This window comes from Lepidochelys olivacea (genome assembly GCF_965140295.1).
Source record: "Lepidochelys olivacea isolate rLepOli2 genome assembly, chromosome: 1".
In the NCBI taxonomy this organism is placed as follows: Eukaryota; Metazoa; Chordata; order Testudines; family Cheloniidae; genus Lepidochelys; species Lepidochelys olivacea.
In genome coordinates, this window is record NC_140411.1 from 231946062 (window position 1) to 231973414 (window position 27353).

General features: G+C 38.8%; 1 protein-coding gene across 1 annotated transcript in view; it reads right to left on the bottom strand.

The window, feature by feature from the left end:
• STK38L (serine/threonine kinase 38 like) overlaps positions 1-27353 on the bottom strand; it is a 53552-nt gene that overhangs the window by 9891 nt on the left and 16308 nt on the right. The window contains exons 2-7 of the mRNA XM_084625753.1: positions 13166-13310; positions 11041-11092; positions 8588-8710; positions 8058-8141; positions 1596-1719; positions 872-1026 (exon numbers count right to left, since the gene is read on the bottom strand). Of these exons, the coding sequence (XP_084481879.1) occupies positions 872-1026; positions 1596-1719; positions 8058-8141; positions 8588-8710; positions 11041-11092; positions 13166-13299 (672 nt within the window). The 5' untranslated portion in view covers positions 13300-13310. The remainder of the gene's footprint in view (positions 1-871; positions 1027-1595; positions 1720-8057; positions 8142-8587; positions 8711-11040; positions 11093-13165; positions 13311-27353) is intronic.

Genomic DNA, 27353 nt, shown 5'->3' on the forward strand with positions numbered 1-27353 from the left:
TTCAGAAATGCGTGAACTGCAGATTTGTGCAGGATTATTTATCTAGAGGGCATTATAATGACTGAATCTTTATACAGCAAGAAAGAATGATTTTTTCTTAGCAGGGGAATCATTGCCTCTTCTTTGTAATGAATGAACTATGCTTAATTATTCCAAAGAATTTTGGAGTTTTGTTTGTTTATCTGATGCTTGGGGTTAGAGGGAAAAAATGGAAAAGTACAATACTGTTTACTTAGGAAGTCTCAACTAGGATGAAATATACTTTAAAAAATTTAATATCGTGTTTTAATCCAGTTTTATAGCTAGATTTAGAAAGATACAAAGGTGGTCATCAGACTCACATAAGGTAACAGACTAGTTTAGATTCTTGGCTCTTACCAGTAAATCTCCCTTCTGATCAGTTAACAGATAAAAAGCCAAATGAGATAATGGCATCAAAAATGACAATGATCATTTAAAAGAAAAACTGAACATTTATGTAGCATTATCGTATATTTTGTACTTTATGCTTTTCTTAAAGTAACAGACTGCAACAACAATTAATGTATGTGAATGTGGTTTTAGCTCGACACTACAGTCTGCAAGTATATGGACATTGTGGATGGGTCTTTTCTAGCATCTAAGAAGATCCCCATTGTAAACACTTTCAGTAAAGTGAAACAATTTAGTGCTACTTTTGCTATGCTAATTGTATAGATGTTCTACAAGATAAAATATGGGAGGCAGATTCTGATTTCACTCCCACCAGTTTAAACACTAGTGTAATGCTAACGGATACAATGGAGTTATTTCTGATTAACACACATGTAAGGGAGATTGGCATCAGACAGTAGAAGTTTAAACTTAAATAGTTTACAAACAAGTTACATGCCTTGGCATCCAGCAAGAGGTTATCTGGTTTAATATCTCTATGGATGAATCCCAGCTGATGAATGGCATCGATGGCCAGCACAGTTTCAGAAATGTAAAATTGTGTTTCCTCTTCTGTTAAAGTGTCTTTCTTCATAAGTAAGGTCATCATATCACCTACCCACAGAGAAAAACACATTAGAAAGACCAGTGCATTTTAATTACCCAGGATAGCCCTACTGGAAATGTCAGTAGATTCCATTAGAATCCTACAATTGGCTTCTGCAGGTTTCAACTGCACGGAATTGCTAGCCCAATAGACCCATTGTTACTCTGCTTCAGAGCCTGTTTGGCAAATTGGACCTAGCAGGAACCAGCTGAAAATTATTAACTGGATTTTTAAGTAGGGTACTCAGTGAGGTGGAGTCAGTTTAATTACGTATCTCCTAACATATACCACACAGTAATTGTTTTCAGCAATAGCCACTTTCACAGTTATTGGCATCTGTAGAGAACAGCAGAACAGCTGATTACAGGAATTATTTCATCCAAAACCACAACTATGATTACAGATGTTTTAAGGGCTTAAAAAAATGAAAAAAAAATGCAGGAATGGTGATATCACTGACACTGAAATTTAACATAGCATAAAAATCCCATTAAGATTGCTTTTGTCATCAACTACATAAAAAAAGGAATAAATACTTTAAGCACTGAGCCACTGAACTCATTGGTTTGCTTTTTACCTCCAGGTAGGAACTCCATGATCAGGTAAAGATTCCTTTTATCCTGAAAACTATAAAACATTTTCACCACCCAAGCACCATCCGCTTCAACCAATATGTCTCTTTCTGCTCTGATATGGGCCACCTACATGCAGATAAACAAATTGTCATTAATATCAAGGACAATTATTACTTTAATATTAAATTGTATATCTAGTTACTGTAACAATCACTACACTGTTCATGATCTCTGATGAAGAAACTGTTTATAATCCTGTGTCAGGGTGCTGGGCAACAGCAGCGGAGCCAGCACTCTGGTCACTGTAACTAATTAATTACTCTAGAGTAGACCTCATTACGAAGAGCTGTGCCTAACTGATGGGCTGAGGAGAACGAAGAGGCTAATTAGCCCATCAGGCAGATGATACAAAAGGCACAGGAAGGAAGGAAAGAAGAGAGGGGAAGCAGAAAAAGAGAGAGAGAGAGAGATCTCCCCTGCCTCCGGAGCTGAGGGCTCCCTAGGACAGTAGGCATAAGGCTGTACAGCATATAAAAGAGTGGTGGAAACACTGTGGTAAATAAACTGCATGGAGTGTTTTTACCAATAAAAGGTCTCTGAGCAGTTTGTGGGCTTGAACAGAGAGGCAGGAACAAGCTGCCCTGGTACACATCTCCGCACAGAATCTCTGTGAAGCCAACTGTGAGAGAATAACTATATGGCAGTCATGATTTTTTGGAGGCAAACTCCTGATTCAAGAGACTATCTCAAAGCATTCCCAAAGGTAGGATGCTGTTTGTAAAGGGTGTTTCTATTTTATGCATAATATTCAGTAGTTGAACAGAGCTTGTGGAAAATGGAATTTCTTTGGATGTTTTATTGAAACTGGCTATTGGATTTTTTTATTTCAAGAAAGGCATTTTTTTACATATTAAAGTACAAATCCATGTCAAGGTCTGGTCTGTAATGTAACTTTCCCGATTGTGAATTCATAGATACCTGCAAATGGCTGGAATGTAATTTGAAAGGCAATGTGAAAGCCTGGTACAAGTATTGGGTAAAGTGTAGGATCTTGTCTTAAATCATGCAGAAACAGAGGTAAAATGACAGGTGGAGTATTATTATTGACAATAATTATCAGACCTCTCATTTATGTAACCACAGTAAGTGAGCTGATAACTGTTTTGTATAATACGTTCCTTATAGCACGATTGACTATGAATCTTCTCTAATAACAATGGGCTGGTTGCTAAATTAACCACATCTGTAGAAATGAGAGATACATTGGTACTGCCAATTTCAGCAGTTTTTACTTCACAGCCTGTTTGTCTGGCAGAAGACTGGTTCCATCATCAATACAGGTAAAATACAAGTGCCTGAGCTGCAGCAAAATATCCCAAGTGATATTCTGTTGGTTGAATACAACTTACGAGCAAAACTTTTGAAAAATATTAATCAACTCTTCACAAAATGCAATGAGAAATATCTTAGGCTTTGAGACACTTATCTGAAAACCGTTTACAGAGTAGTACAGGTGGAAAAGCACCGTGACGTGCTATTTTTGTCTGCAGCACTGGCAGTTGGGAGAACTGTGGTGCTGTAAAGGGGGAGCATTTTAGTGGAGAAGAGGCTTGTGCAGAAAGACTACATGGTATGATGTAACTCAGTGAGGTTCGCTGGAACTTAGGGATAATGCAGCTAAGCACTGTATTCCATTGTGCACTGAGCGTTCCCTAATTCTTAAAGAAATTGATATATGAAGAGTTGAACAGTAATCCCTGACAGCTGAAGGTTTTTCATGCGTCGGATACAAGAAATTATTAAATAGAAGGAAATCATCTTACATGTTTCCAGCTTTCAGAGCTATTTTCACCAAGCAATAGAGAGATCTGAACTTTAATGCAATTTTTTTACCCCCCTACCTCCCAACTCTACTGGCCAGAAATATTTATGCGATGACAGTAGACTTCACATTCCTCATTCTGTCACCTACCCGCAGCAGCCTACTCACTTCAAGTTATTTGCCTACCCCTAATTAAGTGATCCCATATTACTACCTTGAAAATGATTTCTTTCCTCACTCCCTCCTTTGCAGAATAAGGATATTGCATACAATTAAACTTAGTTTAAAAACAAATCATGATGATCTCTCCCAATGTCAACATAGTTGAAATTGTGTAGATTTTATTGCATTTATCTTCAATGTGTTGTTCCTATAGAACACATTAGGCAGCAGAACATTGAGCAAATGTAGGCTCCCTACTCCCTGTAGGTATGTCTATACTGCAGCCGTGGGTGTAATTTCTGGCTCAGACAGATGTACCTGCACCTGCTTTGATAGAATTAAAAATTGCAGTGTTGTTGCAGCTACACAGGCAGTGTCACAGGCTAGCTGCCTGAGTGTATAACCCAGGAGAGAGGGTGGGACTGTACTTTGGCTACTAGTCTCTGCCACCACCCATGTTGCCCATAGTTATTTTTAGCACATTAGCTCAGCCAGAGCTAGCGTGGGTATATCTACCTGAGCCAGAAGTTACACCTCTTGCTGCAGTGTAGACATAACAATTATGTTTAAATGCCACAGGTTATGTTTCAGTCATGTACCTATTCAATGGAACATCTATTTAAAACAATGGGATGGGCAAAACATATTTGACCAGCAGAGGGCTTAACAACCATATCTCAATTTTCAATTTGGGCCAAGAAAATTTTTTCAAGAAGCCTCTTGCATATAGAGTACTGTCAGAATGCTCTGTACTTAAGCTCCTTCTTTTTTCAGTTTAAACTAGGGCTGTCAAGTGATTACAAAAATTAATTGCAATTAATTGTATGATTAATCATGCTGTTAAACAATAATAGAATTATTTAAATATTTTTGGATGTCTTCTACATTTTCAAATATATTGATTTCAATTACAACACAGAATGCAAAGTGTACAGGGCTCACTTTATATTATTTATTACAAATATTAGTACTGTAAAAAACAAAATAGCACTTCAGTTCACCTAATACAAGCACTGCAGTGCAATCTCTTTATCTTGAAAGTTCAACTTACAAATGTAGCATTATGTACAAAATATAAATACATTCAAAAAATAAAACAATGTAAAACTTTAGCGTCTACAAGTCCACTCAGTCCTACTTCTTGTTCAGCCAATCACTCAGACAAACAAGTTTTTTTACATTTGCAGCAATAACGCTGCCCTATTCTTGTTTATAACGTCCCCTGAAAGTGAGAACAGGCCTTTACATGGCATTGTTATAGCCGGCGCTGCAAGATATTTACATGCTAGATGTGCTAAAGATTCTTATGTCCCTTCATGCTTCAACCACCATCCCACAGGACATGCGTCCATGCTGACGACGGATTCTGCTTGATAATGATCCAAAGCTGTGTGGACTGACGCATGTTCATTTTCATCATCTGAGTCACATGCCGGCAATTGAAGGTTGATTTTCTTTTTTGATGGTTCACGTTCTGTAGCTTCTGCATCAGAGTGTTGCTCTTTTAGACTTCTGAAAGCATGCTCCACACCTCGTCCCTCTCAGATTTAGGAAGGCACTTAAGATTCTTAAACCTTGGGTTGAGTGCTGTCGCTACCTTTAGAAATCTTATATTGGAACCTGTTCTATGTTTTGTCAAATCTGCAGTGAAAGTGTTCTTAAATAGACTCAGACTTTAAGGGCAGAAGGGACCATTATGATCGTCTAGTCTGACCGCCTGCACAATGCAGGCCACAGAATCTCACCCACCCACTCCTGTAATAAACCCCTAACCTATGTCTGAGCTACTGAAGTCCTCATGTCATGGTTTAAAGCCTTCAAGGTGCAGAGAATCCTCCAGCAAGTGACCCGTGCCCCACACTGCAGAGGAAGGGGAAAATCCCCCAGGACCCCTTACAATCTGCCCCGGAGGAAAACTCCTTCCTGACCCCAAATATGGCAACCAGCTAAACCCTGAGCATGTGGGCAAGACTCACCAGCCAGACACCCAGGAAAGAATTCTCTGGAGTAACTCAGATCCCACCTCATCTAACATCCCATCATAGGCCATTGGGCATATTTACCGCTAATAGTCAAAGATCAATTAAATTGCCAAAATTAGGCTGTCCCATCATACCATCCCCTCCATAAACTTATCAAGCTTAGTCTTGAAGCCAGATATTTCTTTTGCCTCCACTGCTCCCCTTGGAAGGCTGTTCCAGAACTTAACTCCCCTGAAGGTTAGAAATCTTCATCTAATTTCAAGTCTAAACTTCCTGATGGCCGGTTTATATCCATTTGTAGCCAACATAAGCTGGGTCATCGTCAGAGACTACCACAACACCAAATAGATGTCCGAATGCAGGTAAAACCATGGAGCAGGAGACATATAATTCTTCTCCAAGGAGCTCAGTCACAAATTTAATTAACACATTTTTTTTAACAAGCATCATCAACATGGAAGCATTCCTCTGGAATGGTGGTTGAAGCATGAAGAGACATATGAATGTTTAGCATATCTGGCATGTGAATACCTTGCAATACTGGCTACAAAAGTGCCATGCGAATGCCTGTTCTTACTTTCAGGGGACATTGTAAATAAGAAGCAGGGCAGCATTATCTCCCGTAAATGTAAACAAATTTGTTTCTCTTAGCAATTGGATCTGCCATCGAGGAGCTGGCTGGTGAATCTTGCCCATATGCTCAGGGTTTAGCTGATCGCCATATTTGGGGTCAGGAAGGATTTTTCCTCCAGGGCAGATTGGAAGAGGCCCTGGATGTTTTTCGCCTTCCTCTGTAGCATGGGGCATGGGTCACTTGCTGGAGGATTCTCTGCTCCTTGAAGTCTTTAAACCACGATTTGAGGACTTCAGTAGCTCAGGCATAGGTGGGAGATTTTTCGCAGGAGTGGGTGGGTGAGATTCTGTGGCCTGCGTTGTGCAGGAGGTCAGACTAGATGATCATAATGGTCCCTTCTGACCTTAGTATCTACGAATCTATGAGAGAAGTAGGACTGAGTGGACTTGTAGGCTCTATAAGTTTGCAGAATGCAGTTATGTAACAAAACCAAAAAAATCTACATTTGTAAATTGCACTTTCACTTGTATGAGTGAACTGAAAAATACTATTTCTTTTGTTTGTCATTTTACAGTGCAAATATTTGTAATCAAAAGTAAAATAAAGTGAGCACTGTACACTTTGTATTCTGTTGTAATTGAAATCAGTATATTTGAAAATGTAGAAAAACATCCAAAAATATTTAATAAATTTCAATTGGTATTCTATTGTTTAATTGCGATTAATTTTTTTTAGTTAATTGCGTGAGTTAACTGCAATTAATCGACAGTCCTCATTTAAACCGATTTTTTACCAAAAAATGCTCGGGTTTTGCAAAAAAGTATTAATCAGTTTTTTCCGATTTTCACCCCACTTTTGTATCATTCAAATATATAAAAAATAACTTGTTTTATTAGGAAAATACAATATTTTGCATGAGCTTAATGTATTACAATAATACATTAGTCTCTGTGTACATGCAAAGCTGCCCATTGAAGTAAGGCTATGTATTGGTCTAGAAGATACACACAACAACCAAATAGGCAAGCACGTAAGCTCTGAAGTGTGCACGCATCTGAACATACTTATGAATCTCATGCCTACCATGTACACTTTTCAAGTTTTTAGCAGATAATGGTTTAAAGATTTGACACACTAAAATGGGAAGAAAACAAAAACCTGTATCAGAATATGTTTCAGAAGACAAGGAAGTATTCAAAGTTTTAAATAAGCAGGAGAAAAGGATGAAGTTGAGTATATGTATTGCAAATGGTGTGGCCCAATTATTAAAATGTAAATATTTATAGGCTAATAGTTCTAAGTCTACAACAGTAAACTGTTTATTCAAATAAACAATTTTATTTGGGGATTAGAGATATATTGTTTTCTTAAACTCAGAGGTGACATTGTGTTTTGAGTTCTGTACCAAACCACTTTGATGTACAGAATTCAAAGCATTAATCTCCCGAATACTTTTTTCTCCTGTCTTTCCGTCCACCAAAATAAACCCTGATATTTCACCAGAAAAATTATTAATACTTTTTGGCACTGATTTTCACCTGTTTTTGTTGTTGGGGTAATAAACACTGATAAATTCCCAGGAAAAATTAAATAAAATAAAAACTGAAAACGAAGGGCCCTATCTGTACTATAAAATCTGAAGGAAAAGGGCATTGTCCCTGCTTCCAAGAGCTTATAAATACAACACTTTTCAAAATGCCATTATATCATCTTATTTTCCAGCCTTTATTAATATTTGTATTACCATAGTGCCTAGGAGTGCTAGTCATGGATTAGGAGCCCACTGTGCTAGGTGCTGACCAAACACAGGAAAAACTGATGGTCCCTGCCCCAAAGAATTTACAATCTCAGTAATTTCCTAGCATAAGCAACAGAAACACAAAAGGTATTTACTATAAACCTAGGAGCATTCCATTCCACAAACCTGCTCTTTTTCCAGCATATCAGCTTTTCTCAATATCTTCATTGCATAAATATGACCCGTATCTTTCTTCTGGACGAGGCGTACCTAAAATTAAATCGAAAACCATCATTCTAATATACCTCACAAAATTGTTAATTGTAGTATTTTGGAGGACTGAAAATTGTTGGCACTTAAAAGATGCATTTGATTTTAAAATCAGGAAGGCACAAGAACGAAAGAAACATGACATAATCCATTTATACACTTTTACACCAAATCGCAAGTTGTCTTTTGAACTTTACTGATGAATAGATTTTAACTCTCTCTTTGGGATGATCAATATTTTGACAAATTCATAGTCAAATCAAATATCACCTTTAGATCAAGGAAGCTAATTTTTACAGTAAAATCTTATTAGGGCTTGTCTACACTTGCAAATTTTCTGAAATAGCTAATCTGGAATAACTCCCTATGTGGACACTCTTATTCCAGAATAAATATAACTTTGTCTGATTTAGCTTAACCCACTTCCAAGCGAAGAGGACACATACTTCCCCAAATGCTCCTCTTCCTATAACTTTCAGAGATTCAAAATCATCTAAGCCAAGCCTAGTCCTCTTCAGTCGCAGGAATTCTGTTTCTTTGCGTGCATGCTGTGACCGACGTAGTTTTTTCTATGGAAACATATCACATGATAATTACAAAGTTTATTGTAAGTTAAGTAACATACATAATTGAAAATATTTTGAATATATAAAACCATATTTTAGAAAAAAGTTTTAGACCATAGGAAATGTAATTCTCCATCAGATCTCTGGTCTATCTAGTCCAATATTCTGTCTCTCACATGACTTGCACCAGATGCTTCAGAAGAAGGTGCAAAAAACCGCACAAAAAGCAGGTGTGAATATTCTGTCCCGCAAGGAAGAACTCATCCTAGTAATTAGAGATTGGCTTCCCAAAAAAAAAAAAAAAGCTTCAGTTCTCCATGTTTAAGATAATGACATTAGTAGTTTTAAACAATTATAGAGAGGGTGGGGAATTCTTCAATGAAATTTTTTTTGGCCAGAAAATATTGATTCATCAAGACCAATACTTTTTGCAGGAAAAGGTCTGTTAAAATGGGGCTTTTTTTGTTTTTTTACTTGAAAAATTTTAGTTTCATCTTAAAAATGGAAAATTCTGGTTTTCCTGTTCAAAATGATTTTTTCTGATTTGCAATTCAAACTAGTTATACTAAAAAAATTAAATGGTTGAAATTGAACAAAACATTTTGAAATAAATGAAACATATTTCAAATGACCCAAAAAAAATTTTTTTTTTGATTTTCAGTTTTTGTCCCGATTCAGGACAGAAAATGTTTTCAAAAATCTTCCACAGGACATGAAAACAGATTCTTTCAGCTCTTACTGCACCTGTACTCCAGTCCCAGTTGTGTATTTTTTGTGCTACTTGCGTAAAGGGAGACAGTAAAAAAAAACAAAAACAAAAACAAACAAAAAAAAAAACAAATCACGCAGACAAGTCTGGGGGACGTTTAGTTACTGGTTTCCGCTATAGATGAGAGAGAGGGAAGACACTTTGTTTAAAGTACATACCACTATACAGTGACCTAAATAAACCCAGTTACAACTCTTGAGGTGGAGTGTGAGTGGGAGGACAGATACTAACTGATGGCATTTCAAAGTATTGTTTCCAGTGAGTCTTCAAAACTTGACCATTCATAAGTTTGAAAACCGCTACATATGCCACTGGGTAAAATCCACTGGCCTAGAAGACAGTTCTACTTTGGGGGCTGGACAGGTGGGAAAGGTCAAGAAAAGCAAAAGCACAGGTTCCATGACTTGGACAGGGGGAGAAAAGGCAAAAGGCAGCCATGGGTAGCCTGCTGGGCAGCAGAGATCAATATTTACTATCTACACCAAAATCTACTTTTATTAGCCAGGCAACTGGATGGTCATTAAAGTCCCAATACATTTTAGTATATAAAAGTGTCAAAGGGCTTCATCCTGAGAGATGCTGAGCACCTCACCTTCCAGTGATGTTAACAGGAATTTTAAAGGCGCTGAGACCCATCAGGGTGAAGCAATGAAGTCATACATTTTTATACTATATTTTTATTATCATTTAAAGCCACAAGATGGCATTATATACCCACTTGCTCTCTACTTTCTCTCTCCAAAGAGGTATGTTAAATGCACCAATACAAGAACTGTTTGAGGTAGATTTTATTGTATTCTTATTGCATCACGTAAAGTGCAATACAAGAAACAATGATGTGAATGACCACATCAAGGCAATTTAATGGAGGAAATGTTGAAAGATCCAGTGAGTGTGATTCTCTTCTCACTTACCTTGCTGTGAAGCAGGGCTAACTCCTCTACTGCTATAAAGCTGGTGCAAGGGAAGGAAAAGCTAGGCCCAGTGTTTTAAAAAAACCTTAGGATTTGGTTCAGTGAAAATATAAAGCCACTGTGGCGAATTCAGCCCTCAGGTGAGTATGCGCAAATCCCATTGACTTCAATGGAACTGGTCACATGCCTGAAGTTGGGTACATAAACACCTTACTGAATGAGGACCTATAACCTAGATCCTCTCTCCTGTGTATTTTGTCTTCTGCCTCTTTCAGCCAAGTGTTTCTGGCCCTTTTTTCTTTCCTTCCCAACTCCTAACTGAATTTCAAACAGATTTGTACCCCAAAAAACAAGTGTTATGTTACATTCTTCTTGGGTGCCTCTATCCTATCGGATGATAAGTACTGAACAGGGGTGTAAGCAACTTTTTTTTTTATTAAAAAATTTAAAAGCTTATTAATGGCTTCTATTATAAACACTAAAATATGCTGTTTCTTTATAACAGCAAAACTTATAAAATAATAAAAAAAATCTCAGTATCATATTGGATAATAAGACTGTTAAGAGTCAACCATATACACATCGAACACTAGATTTGAACAGTAACCATGAAAGATAAAGCCCTTCAAATGTATTTCAATTGGTATTACCTCTTCATCTGCCAGGCCTTCTTCTTCCATGGCCACTTCTAGCTTTTTCTGCCTGCACAGGTAAACATACAAGTACACATTTAAAACAAAAACAAAAAAAATCAGACAGTACAAAAATGCCTTCACTTCACAGATCTCCCCTCTTTATCCTTGACACAAACTGGAGAATGGAAGTGTAATATTAAAAAGTTGTAATTTTAGAGTGCTCAGCGAACCCATTTCTTGGAAAAGAGATCCTGTATAAAAACAAGTTTCAGAGTAGCAGCCGTGTTAGTCTGTATCCGCAAAAAGAAAAGGAGTACTTGTGGCACCTTAGAGACTAACCAATTTATTTGAGCATAAGCTTTCCTGAGCTACAGCTCACTTCATTGGATGCATTCAGTGGAAAATACAGTGGGGAGATTTAGATACACAGAGAACATGAAACAATGGGTGTTACCAAACACGCTATAATGAGAGTGATCACTTAAGGTGAACTATTACCGGCAGGAGAGTGGGGGGGAAAAAACCTTTTGTAGTGATAATCAAGGTGGGCCATTTCCAGCAGCTGACAAGAACGTCTGAGGAACAGTGTGGGGTGGGTGGGCGGAATAAACAAGGGGAAATAGTTTTACTTTGTGTAATGACCCATCCACTCCCAGTCTCTATTCAAGCCTAAATTAATCGTATCCACTTTGCAAATTAATTCCAATTCAGCAGTCTCTCGTTGGAGTCTGTTTCTGAAGTTTTTTTGTTGAAGAATTGCAACTTTTAGGTCTGTAAGTGAGTGACCAAAGAGATTGAAGTGTTCTCCGACTGGTTTTTGAATGTTATAATTTTTGACGTCTGATTTGTGTCCATTTATTCTTTTACGTAGAGACTGTCCAGTTTGACCAACGTACATGGCAGAGGGGCATTGCTGGCACATGATGGCATATATCACATTGGTAGATGTGCAGGTGAATGAGCCTCTGATAGTGTGGCTGATGTGATTAGGCCCTATGATGGTGTCCCCTGAATAGATATGTGGACACAGTTGGCAACAGGCTTTGTTGCAAGGATATCATTTAAAAGAGAACACCACGTACCTATGTCTGTCAACTCTCTAGTCACAGAGCTCCCATTGACTACAGTGGGAGTTTCACAAAAAGGCATACACGATGATATGCCCCAGTCAGCATATGTTAGCTATTATATTTTGACAGCACCAGATGTCTGCACAGAATTTCACATAAAAAATGACAAGGTCTTTGCCCCAAAGAGCCGTCTAAGGCCCCAGTCCTGCAAACACTTATGAACATACTCACTCGTGCCTTGGCTCACATGTGACCAGACCTGTTGAAGTCAATGGGTCACATGGGTAAGTTTATATATGTGTGTAGTGTAGTAGTCCAAATCCTAGATACAAGAGAATAAAGTGATGAGGGTGAAAGTATGAGCCTTTTGAAGTGAATGGGACAATACATGTGAGTAAAGATTTTGAACAACGAGTGCTAGGATGTTAAGTTCTAGGGTTTCATTTTGAGCCCTTCTCTACTCAAAAATCAAGACTTTTCCCCATTTTGAGAAATACAGCAGAATCTCCTAAGTAGGACTCCCCAGTGGACAATCTATCCTCCCAACTGGGAGTGAGAGGCCCAATTAATAGCATACCAACTAAATAAGAAGCGGCTCAAAAGATATTAAAACCTGTTCTTTGGTTGTATAACCTCAATAAAAAAATTTCTGTTACCACAGAAACAAGTATTCATTATTGTAAAGACTTGGTATTTTGACACTTTGATCAGTAGCTTTACATTGCGATGTCGCTGGAAACTAGGGATGGATGATAACGGAGGTTAAAATGAAGTTGGTTGGGTCTATACTAGTGCTTCTGGAATTATTACCACCCACACTAGTGCAACAGTGAGAGATTTTAACAAATATGCGAGCCCAAACAAGGCCTTAGTGCTAAGATACATGTACCCTCAAAAGAATGTACCCTCAAATGGTTAATAATTTGGTTAGAAATCAATACAACTTTCTAAGAAAAACTTTGTGCATGGGACTAAAATGACTTTAAAGCACAGACTTGGTCTGTAGAACTACCACACAAGGCCAGTATAAATAAAAAGCTAAAAAGTGTGAAAGAACCCAGACACAGTACCTGGTTTCTCTCTCCTCATGCTGTAAAATTAGGTTGCTGTAGAAGTTCTCCAGTGTAAGTTTGGCCACAGTCACTCTCTCCCGGGTGTGGTTGCTCATGGGAAAGGATGTTGTAGTCCCTCCAGTCATTGCCATAGTAACATGTACTGAAACAGAGCACATAAAAAGTTACTCAAAAGAAATGTTTTGTTCCCCCCCAGAAAATCAGAGGCAATGTGAAATTCATGGGGAACGCACCTCCCTTGTACATAAACAAATCCATAAACTTCATATTGTAAAGTTAGAGAGACTTAATAGGGGAGGATATGCTACCTACTCACCAAAAAATAACAGAAACCTTTCTACTGGCAAAACAAGGAGTGAATCATAGCAGAGAACCATGCTGGCTACAGGCAACGAACCCTCATGTACTTGTCCATGCATTAAGAGATTTACCACTGGCTGACTAGAGTCCTGCCCAAAACAAATATATAAAAATAAAATAAGTCTGGGGCAAGAGAAGAGAAGCCATCCATGTAGCTCTCTAAATGTAATATGTATAGATGGCACAAGAAATTGAAGAAATTGAAGAAATGCAAATCCTTAGCAAAAAGAAATGGTGAAAATGACTAACGAGCGAACACCTAGAAAGATAAGCTAAGCCAGGCATAAAAATTTGATTGTAAACTATCTTGCATTTAAAACCCATTTAATAGAATTGAATACTGACACTTGGATAATACAGTATCTAGAAATCATAGAAAAGGCAACTTCCTTAGTTTATGGAGAGATTTTTCTTACTATAAACATAATAAAAAATGGATCATGAAACTCCTCTTACTCCAAATGATCAGACTCTGAGGGAGTTTTCAATCACAAGGCAAATACCTTTCCAGGTAATTTCCTTCAGGCCCATTTACACGCCATATTGACAAGTTGGTAAAGAAGAACTGTTTAGGACATTCAGAAAGGTGTTTTCAAGAGACGTTCCTCACATGTGGAAATCACTGCAAGGAAGTGTTTAGGCCTTTTCAGGCTGTGAGTGAATCCTCCTACACCAGCACACAGCCATTCCATGTTTATGCCTTAACTACCTGCAGGACAGGGGATGTGGTCACTAAGTGGCAGGACGTGGCTGCTCGGAAACAGTCTGGGGGCTGGTTAAAAAGACCAAAAACCCCGCCTCATTCTGCCGACTGGTTTTAGGGCTGGAGTCTCATGAGCTGGGTGGGCTGGAACTCCCCACAGTGGAGGTGAGCAAAGCCAGCTCAGCTCTCTCAGATCCAGGGGAGCAGGGCTGTTAGGAAGCGTTCTTTTCTCCTAGCAGTCATGTTCTAGCCCTGGGTAAAAGCATGCTGGGAAATAAAGCAGTGTATAAGCTCTGCCATTCCTCCAAAGAGAGAGACACCTGGGCGAAAACATTCTGTGCTGAGGGCTCCTTCCTAAAAAGCTACTTTGTTTGTATAATCCTTTTGCTTCATAAAGGGATTTTGAGTCAGCCTCCTCTGACAAATACCTGAATCAATGTCTGATCTTTGGATATATATTGTAATGCCCCTTTTTTTTTTTTTGGTGAACTGCTAAAAAGTCCCAGACAGAGGTAGGCTTTTAGTTTATAAAATCTAGGGACATGCCTTTTTTTTTCGGTCTGACCTGTCACACACACAATGAGGCAGTTTGCAAAGATGGCATTTGGTCTTGTTGACTTTTAATTGAATTTTATGTGGCAGTAAGACATTGTCTCTTTGCTAGAAACGTACTTGCTGTGCAGCAAGTAGTGGGGTTTTACAACACTATGCGGATAGTATTATTTTAACTGTGCATTTTGGACTATGCCCATATGCCACTTATGAGAATAAGGTGAATATTTATACCTACACAACGGGGATACTGATGCACTGCAATACAGCAGATTTTACAATCCTGTAGCTACTTCTGAATTTTTTTAATCAACATTTTGTCTCCTTTGATTTTCTCCCAGTGAGACCTGTTATCTGTTCAGTTAACCTATTATCATCTTTATTAACTACAGATAAATACCAGACAAACAAAAATACAAGAGGTTATCCTCTCTTACACCAATACCACCAGGTGTGCATGTTCTCTCTCTCTCTCTCTCTCATGGTAGCAAGTTTTCCAAAAGCCAGAAAACTGATCTACAAAATCTCTAGCCATTTCTATTAATTATATACCGTTTCAAGTCAGTCCACCGATAGGTGGAAGTCTTGATTAAATATAAGTATACTGTATTCCTATCGTGTCCATACACGTTGTAAGAGTTTCACTGCAGTTCTCTATTGACAAAGACAGTGAAAGGGAAACATAGACCAGGTGATTTTACTATTGAAGTTCAGTATATGCACACATCCAAACTGAACAATTCCAATTACCTTTCCAGAGCTGAACACAGAGTGATATCAGTGATCAAATTATTTCCAGGAATGATCCAATATGGCAAAAACAGCCTTTTGATCCTTTAGGAATTTGGGCACTGAATGTATTGTTAACCCAAGCTCAAAATAGATTAAACTTTAATTAAGGTATAAAGACTTTTTTGGTTGTACCAGCCAGGTATTCATCATTTGCAAGTCTAGTACTCCCAGTTGGCTAAAATAACAATATATTTTTGTTTCCTGTTCATTTGTTTTCTCCATGCTCCTATACACACAAATGCAGACACTACTAAACAGGGAGTCTCAGTCACTTGATTTCATTAAGCCTGATTTTTTTGGCACTAAAGCACTAGACTATAAATAGAATGGTTGATTCTAATTGAGAGTAGTTCTAAAATAAGAAAATACAAGAGTTCCTGATTAGTAAATTAGGGATCTCAGAGAAAGCTATTTAACAGATAAGAAGCTTGCCATTACTGTCATAATATAGCATAAAACCACCAAGAAAGGGAGAGAATTACTGTTGCAAGTATCCATTTCCAAAATCCCATTTGCCTCCCCCCACTCATGTCCGCCATTTCTCTATGTTGCAATTAATGCTTCCTTCAGACTAAAGTTTAGAACACATTTTGCTTACATTGTGATAGTCACATTCAAGTAGCTAACAGTTCCAGCACTGTAAACAAAATCATCCCCAAACCATCCTCTCAACTAAGGGCCTAATCCTAATAAACTCCTTTGATTTCCATGAGTGAGAGATGAAGGAGCACAGAGGTCTTACAGGAAGTGCACAGCACCTTTCAGAGTTGTATAAATTTCCACAAGCGTACACACCCCCCCCACACACTCAGCTGGGAAGAGGCAAGCAAAATATTTAAATCTGGCCTTTATAAACAACTGATGCGGGCAGAGGGTGGGGTAGAAAAATCAAAGGAAGCCCTACTCAGAATTTTGGCTGAACACTGCATTCACTGATCTCACTATATCAATCAAAATGTTTTGAAAAGGTGCCACCCACATTTCTTGGAGATACCCATAAAAGAGCCATTAATCCACCCAAGATCATGCCATTTACATAATGGAATCATTCTATTCCTGAAGTACCATCAGAGTTGCATTAGGTTTATGGAACTATAAAGAACAGCATTTAAACCAACCAGTCTATTTCGCTTAAAGCCTTCTGGCTGAGAAACCCAAAGCCCTAAGCCCTTTTCAGCATGTCTATTACTCTGGGAAAATTGATATAAAAGATTATGACTTAGAGACATCACCACAATCTGATCAACATGAACCTTTACATTTACTACTAGTAAAAATTGCTTAGACCATACCCTCCACCCTTTTAAATCTAAAATCTTTTCTAATTGGACTGTGAAAGGAAAACTAAAGCACCAATTACTGCCTCTTCAGTCTACTCTCAAATCAGTTGTATGACTGGATTTAAATCTATGTCAGGCCCCTGCCAAATGTTCCTGAAATCACTGCTCGACTGGCGAAAACCTCAACATAGCACAGTTTCTCCTACACAAATGGCCATGCAAAGCCCCCTGCTCAAAATCTATTATTCTTCTTCAGCGTGTTGCCATGGACACTGAAATTTTGATTAAACCAAAGCATAGTGGAGCATCATAGTGTCTGTGAGATGGAACCACTTGCTATAGGAAGCCAGAAGAGAAAAGATGGAACGATAAAGCAACTTGAGAACGACTGCCCTCTAATGAAACTGACCCTCAGGAAAGTTGGGAGCATTTCCTAGCAAGAGAGAAATGAGCACACAAAACCTGTCTCTCTCATATTCAGAGCACTGCGTCATCTCCAGACTTCAGAGATTCTGATGAGATCAAATTCAGAAAGGCCAGAAGAACTTAAGGGTGAGGTAGCATTAGATCTTGTGGGTAGCTGCCAACTGACAGCAAGCATGGAGATGTTGAGTCCTGAGTCATTGCATGATAATTAGAGCCCCATTGCTACTTACACAAAATAGCTATTTACACTAAAGGTGTGGGTGGCAGAGGGAAGTGGGAAAGATGATCTAGTGGACAGGACACTGGCCTTGGACTTAGACTCAGGAAATGTAGGTTAAATCCTGGCTCAGCCACAGACTTCCTGTGGGACCTTGGGAAAGTCACTTAATCTACCTTGTGCCTCAGTTCCCCATCTATAAAATGGGGGTAATACTTCCCTATCTCACAGAGGTGTTGTAAGGATAAAATCCATTAATATTGTGAAACGTTCAGAAACTACATTGATCGGGCCATTATAAGTACATGGCTAGAGAGAATAACCATGATGACAGATCCTTCTATCAAACCTTTCCAGCTCCTTGTATTTTGTTTCGAATATTTTTTTATTTCAATCTTTTAATGGGAATTCATGCTTATGAAAAGGTGTTATAAACACTGAAAACTGAAGACATCTATTCACTCAACAGGCACAGCATGAGCAGAGGAATGAGATCTTTCTCAAATATGTTTCTTATATTCAGGGGACACTATAGTCTCCAAGCCCATTCAATCCTTGACATCTCTTGCAGAGGCTGCCAGCAACAGGGCAAATTAGTGAGAGTTACAGTGGTAGTTTTCTTGTTGTGGATAGCTCTCCAGCAAGAATTGGAATGAGGTTACTAGTCTCATTAAAGATAAACCCTCTGCACAACTTCATTAGATGGTACTATTTGCTACCACTCATCAAATTAAATGGCATTTGAACCAGACAGTGCAAATATTCTTCCCAGCCACCACCATTTTTGCAAACTGTATTTATGAAATTTTAAAAGTTAGTTTTTAACTTCTCTGAAAGCCAGGGGGAGTATGTACAAGATGGACATTGTTGCTAAGAGTAAACAATTGACAAATTGGAGCCTCTTGTATTGAGCACAAAACTTCCGATTTTCTTCCACAACTTTAACAAACATATACCAACAGCCCTACACAATAAAATGAGTTATTCAGACTACTGGGTCTCTCACATGTTAGTGGGGAAAACTTTTGAAACCTCTTTCTGCTCTTTTGGGTTTAAAATGCAATGCTTATGTATGTAGACCTGAGGATAGGGAATGCCTGTCCCTGTGACAACTATGGCCCTTTATTAAATGGTCAATAAAGACTCATTAATGCAAGCCAATACGCATTGGCGCTCCTGATTCCTAGAGATCACGGGCCTAGTTCTCTGCTGGTGTAAGCAGTCAAGACTGCATTCAAATCATGGAGCCATATCACTTACATTACACACCTGTGTGTAAGGACAATACTGAGAAATAGTTTCTTGCTTCAAATCATAGCTTCCACAGTGCTCTCAGTGTAGTAAGGTTTGTCACTTGATCCCAACTTTCTCCTGAAATCAGATATGCCAACTGCAGTTTCAAAGTAGATGGGGAGGATAGAAGGGAAAAGGCAAAGAGGAGTAAAACAGAGTTATGCTGAGGGAGTCATTCAAATGAAAAAGCACACAGTCTAGTAAAACAATTATCTTCAGAAACCCAGTTATCACCACTATATACAACAATGCAGTGTCAGCTCTTCCGACGAAGAAACCACATTACCTTTACTGTTGTACAGTTGCTTGACCAATGACAAACATAACAGCAGAGCAAAATTGAGCACCAAAACAATGCTGCCTAGTGCTATGTTTTAAAAAAATGCAAAGTGCTATCTATGCAAGTAGCAAGGAGAGGGCAAATTAAGAGCCTCAGAATATGAAAACCAGCTCTGTCCTCTCTAAATTGTTCAAATCCTCTTTAAGAGAGACAGAGGCAGGAGACTAAAAAAGAACCAAACCCACAAAAGCCACAAATAACTGCATGATTCACACCAAAAGGCAGTGGGCAGGGTCAGCTACAATGGATGAGGCAATGAAAGAGTCAGCAGCATGAGGTGATGTGACATGCTAGTGAGACACGGGGGAGGAGAAGCAGTAACCCGGACACTGGAGGCAGCTTCCAAAATATAAAATCAGCCCCCACACTAAAAGGTTACCACTTCTGTCTTAGCTTTAGTAATGCCTGTCAATGAATATCCTAAAGATGAAACTGAGGGCGAAAGAAGTCAGCTTGCATTATCCACCCTGAAGAAAGGTGTCTCTCTGCACTGTCATTTGCTACTTGTGCAGAATTTGGTATTTGTGTTGCTCACCTTTTCACTCTGCACATTCTTTTGCATCTACTCTTTTCTTGCACAGACTTCAAATCTTCATGTACATCAAATTTAATAAAACTTGATCTTCACCAAATCAATGTGTCTTTCTACTAAGGCTTAAAAATGCACTATCATAGCTGCATTACAATCCAGAAACTGGAAAAAACCCACATTGATCCAAAATCTTTGTTGAATTAAGTCTCAGAGCAATATGCAGACAAGAAAAATCCCACCTTGGTGGACTAACATTGCCATGTCAAGTATGGCGCAACATTTTGCAAACTGCCTGGGGTAGATAATAAGACTATACCAATGGTGGGCAACCTGCAGCCCGTCAAGGTAATCTGCTGGCGGGCTGCAAGACAGTGTTCACATTGACCGTCCGCAGGCACGGCTTCCTGCAGCTCCCAGTGGCCGCGATTTGCCGTTCCCGGCCAATGGGAGCTGCGGGAAGTGGCGCAGGCCACAGGGACATGCTGGTCACCGCTTCCCGCAGCTCCCATTGGCCGGAAACGGCCAATCGCGGCCATCAGGAGCTGCGGGCAGCCGTGCCTGCGGACGGTCAATGTAAACACTGTCTGGCGGCCCACCAGCAGATTACCCTGACGGGCTGCAGGTTACCTGCCACTGCTCTATACTATTGAAAAATATGATTTCGCATTTTTGAGAGAAATGAAAGATATAGTACCTGAACCAAAGTCCACTGAAGTCAACGGAAAGACTCCCACTGACTTCAGCGAGCTTTGGATCAGACCCATTAAGAATTAATCTTATTCTGGTGACCTGGGAAATATTAACTGCTAAAGTATTGTTACCCACAAGTTAGTTAGCAGATCAGTATAACTTTTCAAACACTCCCTTGTGGGACACTGAGTAGTACAAAAAAAAATTATATCCCCACATAATTCATGTTTCACGATAGCACCATCCTTCAAAGCCTCTAATTTTGTTTCCCCTTCTACTTTTAAATAGCAACTTTTACAGTCAAGTATAACAAATCAGATGCTTAACACATACACTTTTCCTTCCTTGATAATATTTCCATAAAGGTCCTTATTGATATCTTTGGCATGTGCTTTTACTACCATCTAAACTTAAGAAAAGGGAAAATGAAACCCAAAACTTCAGTACAGAGTAATGAAAGGATTAGTTCACTCCCACTTCCTCTACCCTTACATGTTCATTTACTTTACTTATTTCCCCCATTACCCAGATACTCTACAAGTATCTAGGTGGGGAACAAATATTGAGTAATATGTTTGTCAATCTAGTAGATAAATGTATAAGACAATCCAATGGCTGGAAGTTGAAGCTAGACAAATACAGACGGGAAAATAAGGCATAAATTTTTGACAGTGAGGGTAATTAACTACTGGAACAACATACCAAGGGTCGTGGTGGATTCTCCATCACTGACAATTTTTAAATCAAGATAGGATGTTATTCTAAAAGATCTGCTCTAGGAATTATTTTGGAGAAGTTCTATGCTTACGTTACATAGGAGGTCAGACTAGATGATTACAATGGTCCCTTGGAATCTATGAATCTACAAACCTTTAGTTTGTCATTATTTTCCAATATGTATTAAGCTATCTGTAACCAGGTTCATGAGTTTTACTATCTTGAGCTAGAGAATGAATTACGTTTGTTCTATCTGAGTGAACACCAAGCAATACGGAGTAAAATTAGTTCTCTCAGAACAGGCTTTACTATTTAAAAACAAAAAGCACTCAAATGTTTTGGCCATTTTAAGTAATTCTCGCCCTGCCTGTGGAATGTCCATAATAAGTCACCCATTATAACCACTTACAGTTAAAACCAGATATAGCTCCATGACTCGTCTGGCACAGCTAATGCATCAAAACAGCAGACACGCCCAACATTTGAACTTTCAGATTGTGAAAAAAATCTGCAGAAGGTATTCATAGACATGTAGAAATGAGAGATGAAAAAGACCTATTAGATCATTCAATCCATCAGACATTGCAGCTCTGTTAATGGAGACATTCAGAATTCTCAGAATACTGAGAAGGAGAGCCTAGAAAATAGCTAGGAATTTAATCAGTTAAATTTATCCAAATGCCCATCTGTTGTGTTCAGCATAGAAAAAGTAATTGTTCTGTCAATAAGGCCATGTCTACACTAGTGAGCTTATAGTCGCACAGCTGTAAGGATGCAGTTGCACCACTGTAAGATCGGTCATGTGGCTGCTCTATGTCAACAGGTGAGAGCTCTCCCATCAACATAATAAAACCATCTCCATAAGCAGCAATAGTGCTGTGCCTTAGTCCGGCAAAATTTTTGTCACTCAGGAGTGTGGGTTTTTTTCATACCCCCGAGTGACATAAGTTTTGTCAACATAGGTGGGAGGGTAGACATGGCCTTAGATTTTAGGAAGACTTTAGTAAGCATCTGAAACAATGGGCCAAATTCAGAGGGGATCTGTAAGATAATGTAACTTAGATCCCCTTACATTCAGACAGAATCATATATTCTGTCTACCCAAGTGTAACAGAGGGTTTTATCGAGACTAGGAAAAAAAAGTGCTTTTTAAAAACATTGTGTTAGATACCAGGATTTAAAACATATCTCAATCCCTAGAGCAGCCACAGTTTAACACTGTCACAGTCATGTCAGCAAATTGTATCAACCATGAGCAACTAAATCTAGGTGAAAAGTGTTACCATCCTACATCTAGCCTACATCAAAAAAGCTGAGGTCTGTAAATACTCTACATACTCTCACCTGCTTTTCCTCATCTACATGACATACCCTTCATTAAACCACAATCAGCTAACACGGGTTGTGGTGGCAGAAAACTGTATCTATTCTAGGTGTTGATTCAAAAGACCCCTTTTGTTAGCTACATTATTTTAAAAAACACCTTTTTTCTAGTCAAAACAGTCACAGAGTACAAATGAGTTCTAAGGGAGTTTGTCTGAACTCAGGGAGGGTAAGTAATACCACCTTACTCACTACCTTTTAATTTGGCCCAAGGAAATTAATCTTCTTTTTCATTACAAAACACTACCAGTAATGATAAGGAAATATTTCCAAATATGGAATATAAACTGAATATTGGAGTTCTGTTGCACTTAAGGATTTCCTGCTATTCAACTAAGTACAGCAGAAGTAACCTCCTGAAAACAACAGGCTGTGATTCATTGCTATCCTACTTTCAATGAGCAGCAAGCAGGGGGACTGACAAATGCAAATTCATTTCCCCAACAGGAAAACATACTGGGCGGGTAAAAGCTATGCACAAAAAAAGGTTAATTTTTCACCCAGCTCAAGTGGTAAAGAAACATTTGACTCAAAATACCGCAGTATTTGTTTTGGTTAGCAATGGAGATGGTGGTTACCTAAAGTTTAGAACCACTAATCTACCAATAAGGTCACTTAAGTACCTAAACATTTAACAATACCTACATGCTGCAATTATGGCCTCTATATTCCACTATCAATAGTGGTTCTCTCTATTCCTATGATAACAGTACAATTTTGAGACATCATGTACCCAATATATACAGTCAAAGCTTTATTTGTTCTGCTCAAGTCTTACCAAGCTCAGTCTCTTCAGAGCTTCTCTCTTGACAAACTATTTTCAAAAGAAAGTATTTGCTCTTTGATTGGACAGGGGGCACTAAGATTTCAAAATACTTTGCAAATATTAATGAACATTGCTGTGAAATAGGTAAGGATCATTATCTCCATTCTAGAAAGAAGGAACCTGGGAATGTGGCACCTATGCTGTACCACCACCACGGGTCATAAAGAAGTGCCACCATGACAGGGTAATAGAATAAAAGGTCCTGATTTAAAAGAGGTGCTGAGCACCCATATTTCAGCCGACTATAATGGGAGCTGTGTATTCTTAGGAAAATCAGGATGGCATCCTGACTTCCAGTCCTGGACTGTGTTAATGTGTCTCTCTCAAAAGTTACTGTAAGATTTGAAACAACTTTAATTTTGTTTAGAATTTTTGTTATTTTTGGCAAGCAAGGAAAATTATGTAGCATTTTTTCTCTAAGATAAAAACGGTTGTGTGCACTGAAACTGCACATGTCACACATCACCTTAGCTTGCAATATTTTTTCTTCCTTGTCATAGGACTCCTCTTAGCAGGGTTTGAAAACAGTGAATTGCTCTCTGGCCCAAAGCACTTAAGCGAGTGCTTAATCTTGGGCTGTTGCTTATGTCCAACCCTCTTCAGCAAAACACTTGTTTTAAGCCCCACTGAATTCACTAGGACTTAAGCACATGCTTAAACATTTTGTTGCAAAATCTGGGCCATGAAATAATGAAGAACAAAGCAAGATCAACTGTTCAGAGGCCTCTCACAAACTTTCTTTGTCTTTCTTAATTACTTATTGCGTTTCTGGTTCTAAGGAAAACTATACCCATTTCTTTTTAGACCCTCCTTCAAAAAGAATGTAACACTTCTCACCAGGAATAAACAGTGGAAAAGTATCTAAAGGTATATTTTTTCCACAGATGACCTTTCTGAGCCTGTGATACCATCATGGTGAAAAGACATCATCTAACAGTGTGTGGGATTTCTATGTGCAAGACTATAAAAATAATAGTAAAAATAGTAAGAGAAGTGGCTTCTGATAGGCCATTTTCCATAAAAGTCCCTTGACAGTGGAATTCCATTCTACCCATGATTCAACAGAGCCCAAATCTGTTGATCTTCAGGGCATGCTGCAAAGACCATCTATTTTCCTAGGAGTTCAGGGGCGGCAGGAGCACAAGGAGACTCTTGTGGTCTGAGAAGGGTATTGTTGAGGCTTGATTTTCATTTTTTGATTCAATATTTCTGGTGTGGAGGGTAAAACAACACTGAATTTATTCTTGTTTCTATGGTTGCATTTTTAATGTATCCAAAGTCTTCCAAGTCTTGGACAGGCACTTTAAAATCATATAAAATAAAATAAATGCAATAAATACACATGGTAAATCTATGCTAGCAAATAAGAGGAGCTCTAAAGGAGAGGCAAAGGAGAAACTGGATGAGTTGTTGTGGCCTGTTTTGTGCAGGTGGTCAGATTAGATGATCTAATGGTCATTTCTGGCTCTAAAATCTATGAATGCAGATAGAACTGTGTTGCTGGGAGCTGGTTCAATGGCCACTGCTGACAGATTCTTTTCTGATTTTGATTTTTGGAGCAGGAGCCAGTCAGTGGATAAAGCAGATGCTGTGCGAAGCAGGAGCCTGCTGAAGAGATGAGACGTGGGACACACACAGATGATTGAAAGTACCTTCTAAGTGCCTGGACCTGGAGCTGTGGAGATGGATGTAGTGGGTAGAGCTCCCCCCCACATAGAGCAAAGTTCAGCCCACCCATGCTGCAGAAGGAAGAAGAAAGATTATTTCAGGAAGGGACCATGAGACTAGCAGCGAGGTCCCTACAGCAATAAAGACAGCTGCAAAAGGAAAACATTTCCATCCTGTTTTAGTATCAGGTAACTCTAGAGTATAAAATCAAGTGCAATACTATTCTAATTTTGCACTCAGACACACAGTAGCTCTGTAGCTACACTCAGCATCACAAGAAAAGACACTCTTCAGCAAGAAGGTGTCACAGGCTCAGAAAGATAAACAGACTCAAACTTTATTTTCAGATCTATTTCAGAGAATCCAAGGGCATCCCCAGCAAGGTGTGTGTTTTACCTCTGAGCTCTCTGATGCCTGGACTGAGATAAATCTTATTCTCTTCTATATAGCTTCTTATACTGCTCTCATGACTGTAGTATCTGAGTGTATTAAGTAACATGCTAACATCTGCCACACATTTGTTCTCTCATCTTTCCCCCAGGGAGAGAAGTGTGTGCAGTGGAGTGTTTTCTTTTGGCTTTTTCTATACACACACAGACATACACATTACTATATGTTTATATTGGTGCAGACAGGTCAAAAAAGGCAAAGCTATATCCACACTGTAAGAGTGACAGCAGCAAAGCGGCAGCGATGCCACTATAGTACAGATGCTTCCTATGTCGATGGAAGGGGCTTTTCCATCAGCATGGTTAATAGACTTCTCTGAGAGTGGGTAGCTATGTTGACGGAAGAATTCTTCCATCAGCCTAGCTGTCTCTACAGTGGGGGTTAGGTTGACCTAAATACAGAGCTTGAGGCACGAAATTTTTCACGGCCTTGAACGACATAGCTAGGTTGATCTAATTTTTAAGTGTACACCTGGCCTTAGAGGGGAAGGTGCTAAGGTTTGTGATGGGCCTTTGTTTCTGTGGGACTTGACTCCAGTCTTGGGCTTGCCCTGGAGACAGCTCAATCAAATGGATGGCGTTTTCCTTTAAATTAATCTCTACCACTCAATAGTTCAATTAAACTGTTTCCCCGTTAAATGATTGCTGCATGCCAAGGTGTGGGCAAAAGTCTTGGCCACCATTTCAGCATATAAAAAAAATGAGGGAAAAGGAGCAGAGGGTAGCTGCTTGTCTGTTTAGATTACATAAAAGCACCAAGGCTCCATATAAATACAATTAAATACAAATATGATTAAAATGTCAAGTACAAACAACATGAACACATTGCCCAGTGACCATTAGTTACATTCTGTTTAAACCAACTTTTGCCTGCTCGCTGTGAAGAGGAGAGCGTTAAAAGGCTTTGAAAACATAGTAAGATTAATACATTCCCATGTCTCCCTAGTTCAAACTATATTAACAAGGGAGACCATTCTTTTGATTGATCTAATTGAATAGAAGGTTAGTCATATTAAAAATTAGAGACCGTCTCCTAGATGATGTCTTATATATTGTACCTCTCTATATTACTGATGAGCTGCTACATATTATTGATAAATAACTGTGGCCACATTTACAAAGCCTAAAAAAGCTTTCTGCCATGTGTTGCTTTGTTCCTGCATGCTGTTCAGAGTCCACACATGGACAAGCCAGATCAAACAGTGGTGTTGTTGACATGGGGCAGAAGGCTCTTCTATGCATTCGGGGTTGACATTTCTTATGTTTTGATCTGGGCAGTCTGATCATACAACCTAGCGTTTGCTAGCCAGCTTGTCACTAATGAAAGCGATGGCTGGAAGAACATATATGTTTGACTTATGACAACAGCAGGAACATCCAACCCCAAGGGCCTTCTTCAGCTCCTCTTACACATTCCTAATCCTGGCAAATCTCCCATTGTCTTTAATAGGAGATTTACCTGCAAAGGTAGTGCTGAATATGTCATCTACTAGTGATAAAGTTAGACAATCCTTACTGCAAAAACAAAGACACATGCTTGGGTCTGGCTGCCGATACTAGCATTTAAGAAATGAACAACTGAAAAGTTACCCCTGTTTTAGATGCATATTATGCATGTACAAAGAGAAAGGATGCTTCTGTGGTTAAGACAGAGGAAATTGTATTAAGTAACTTAGAAGATTTGGGTTCTGTTTTCACCTCTGTCAAGGACTTCCTGTGTGACTTTAGGCAAAACACTTGTGCTGTGCCTTAGGTTCCCCATGTGTAAAATAGGGATACCATTTCTCTACTTTACAGGAACATTATTAACTAATCCATTTTAGAAGTTCTCTTAAAATAATTTATAGTATTTAAATTGGTTGACCAAAACTCATCTCTCTCTCTTCGGGGGCTGGGTTAAATGTTTTAGCATGTATCCTACAATGGGACCCAAATGGACAAACCCACCAGATCTGAC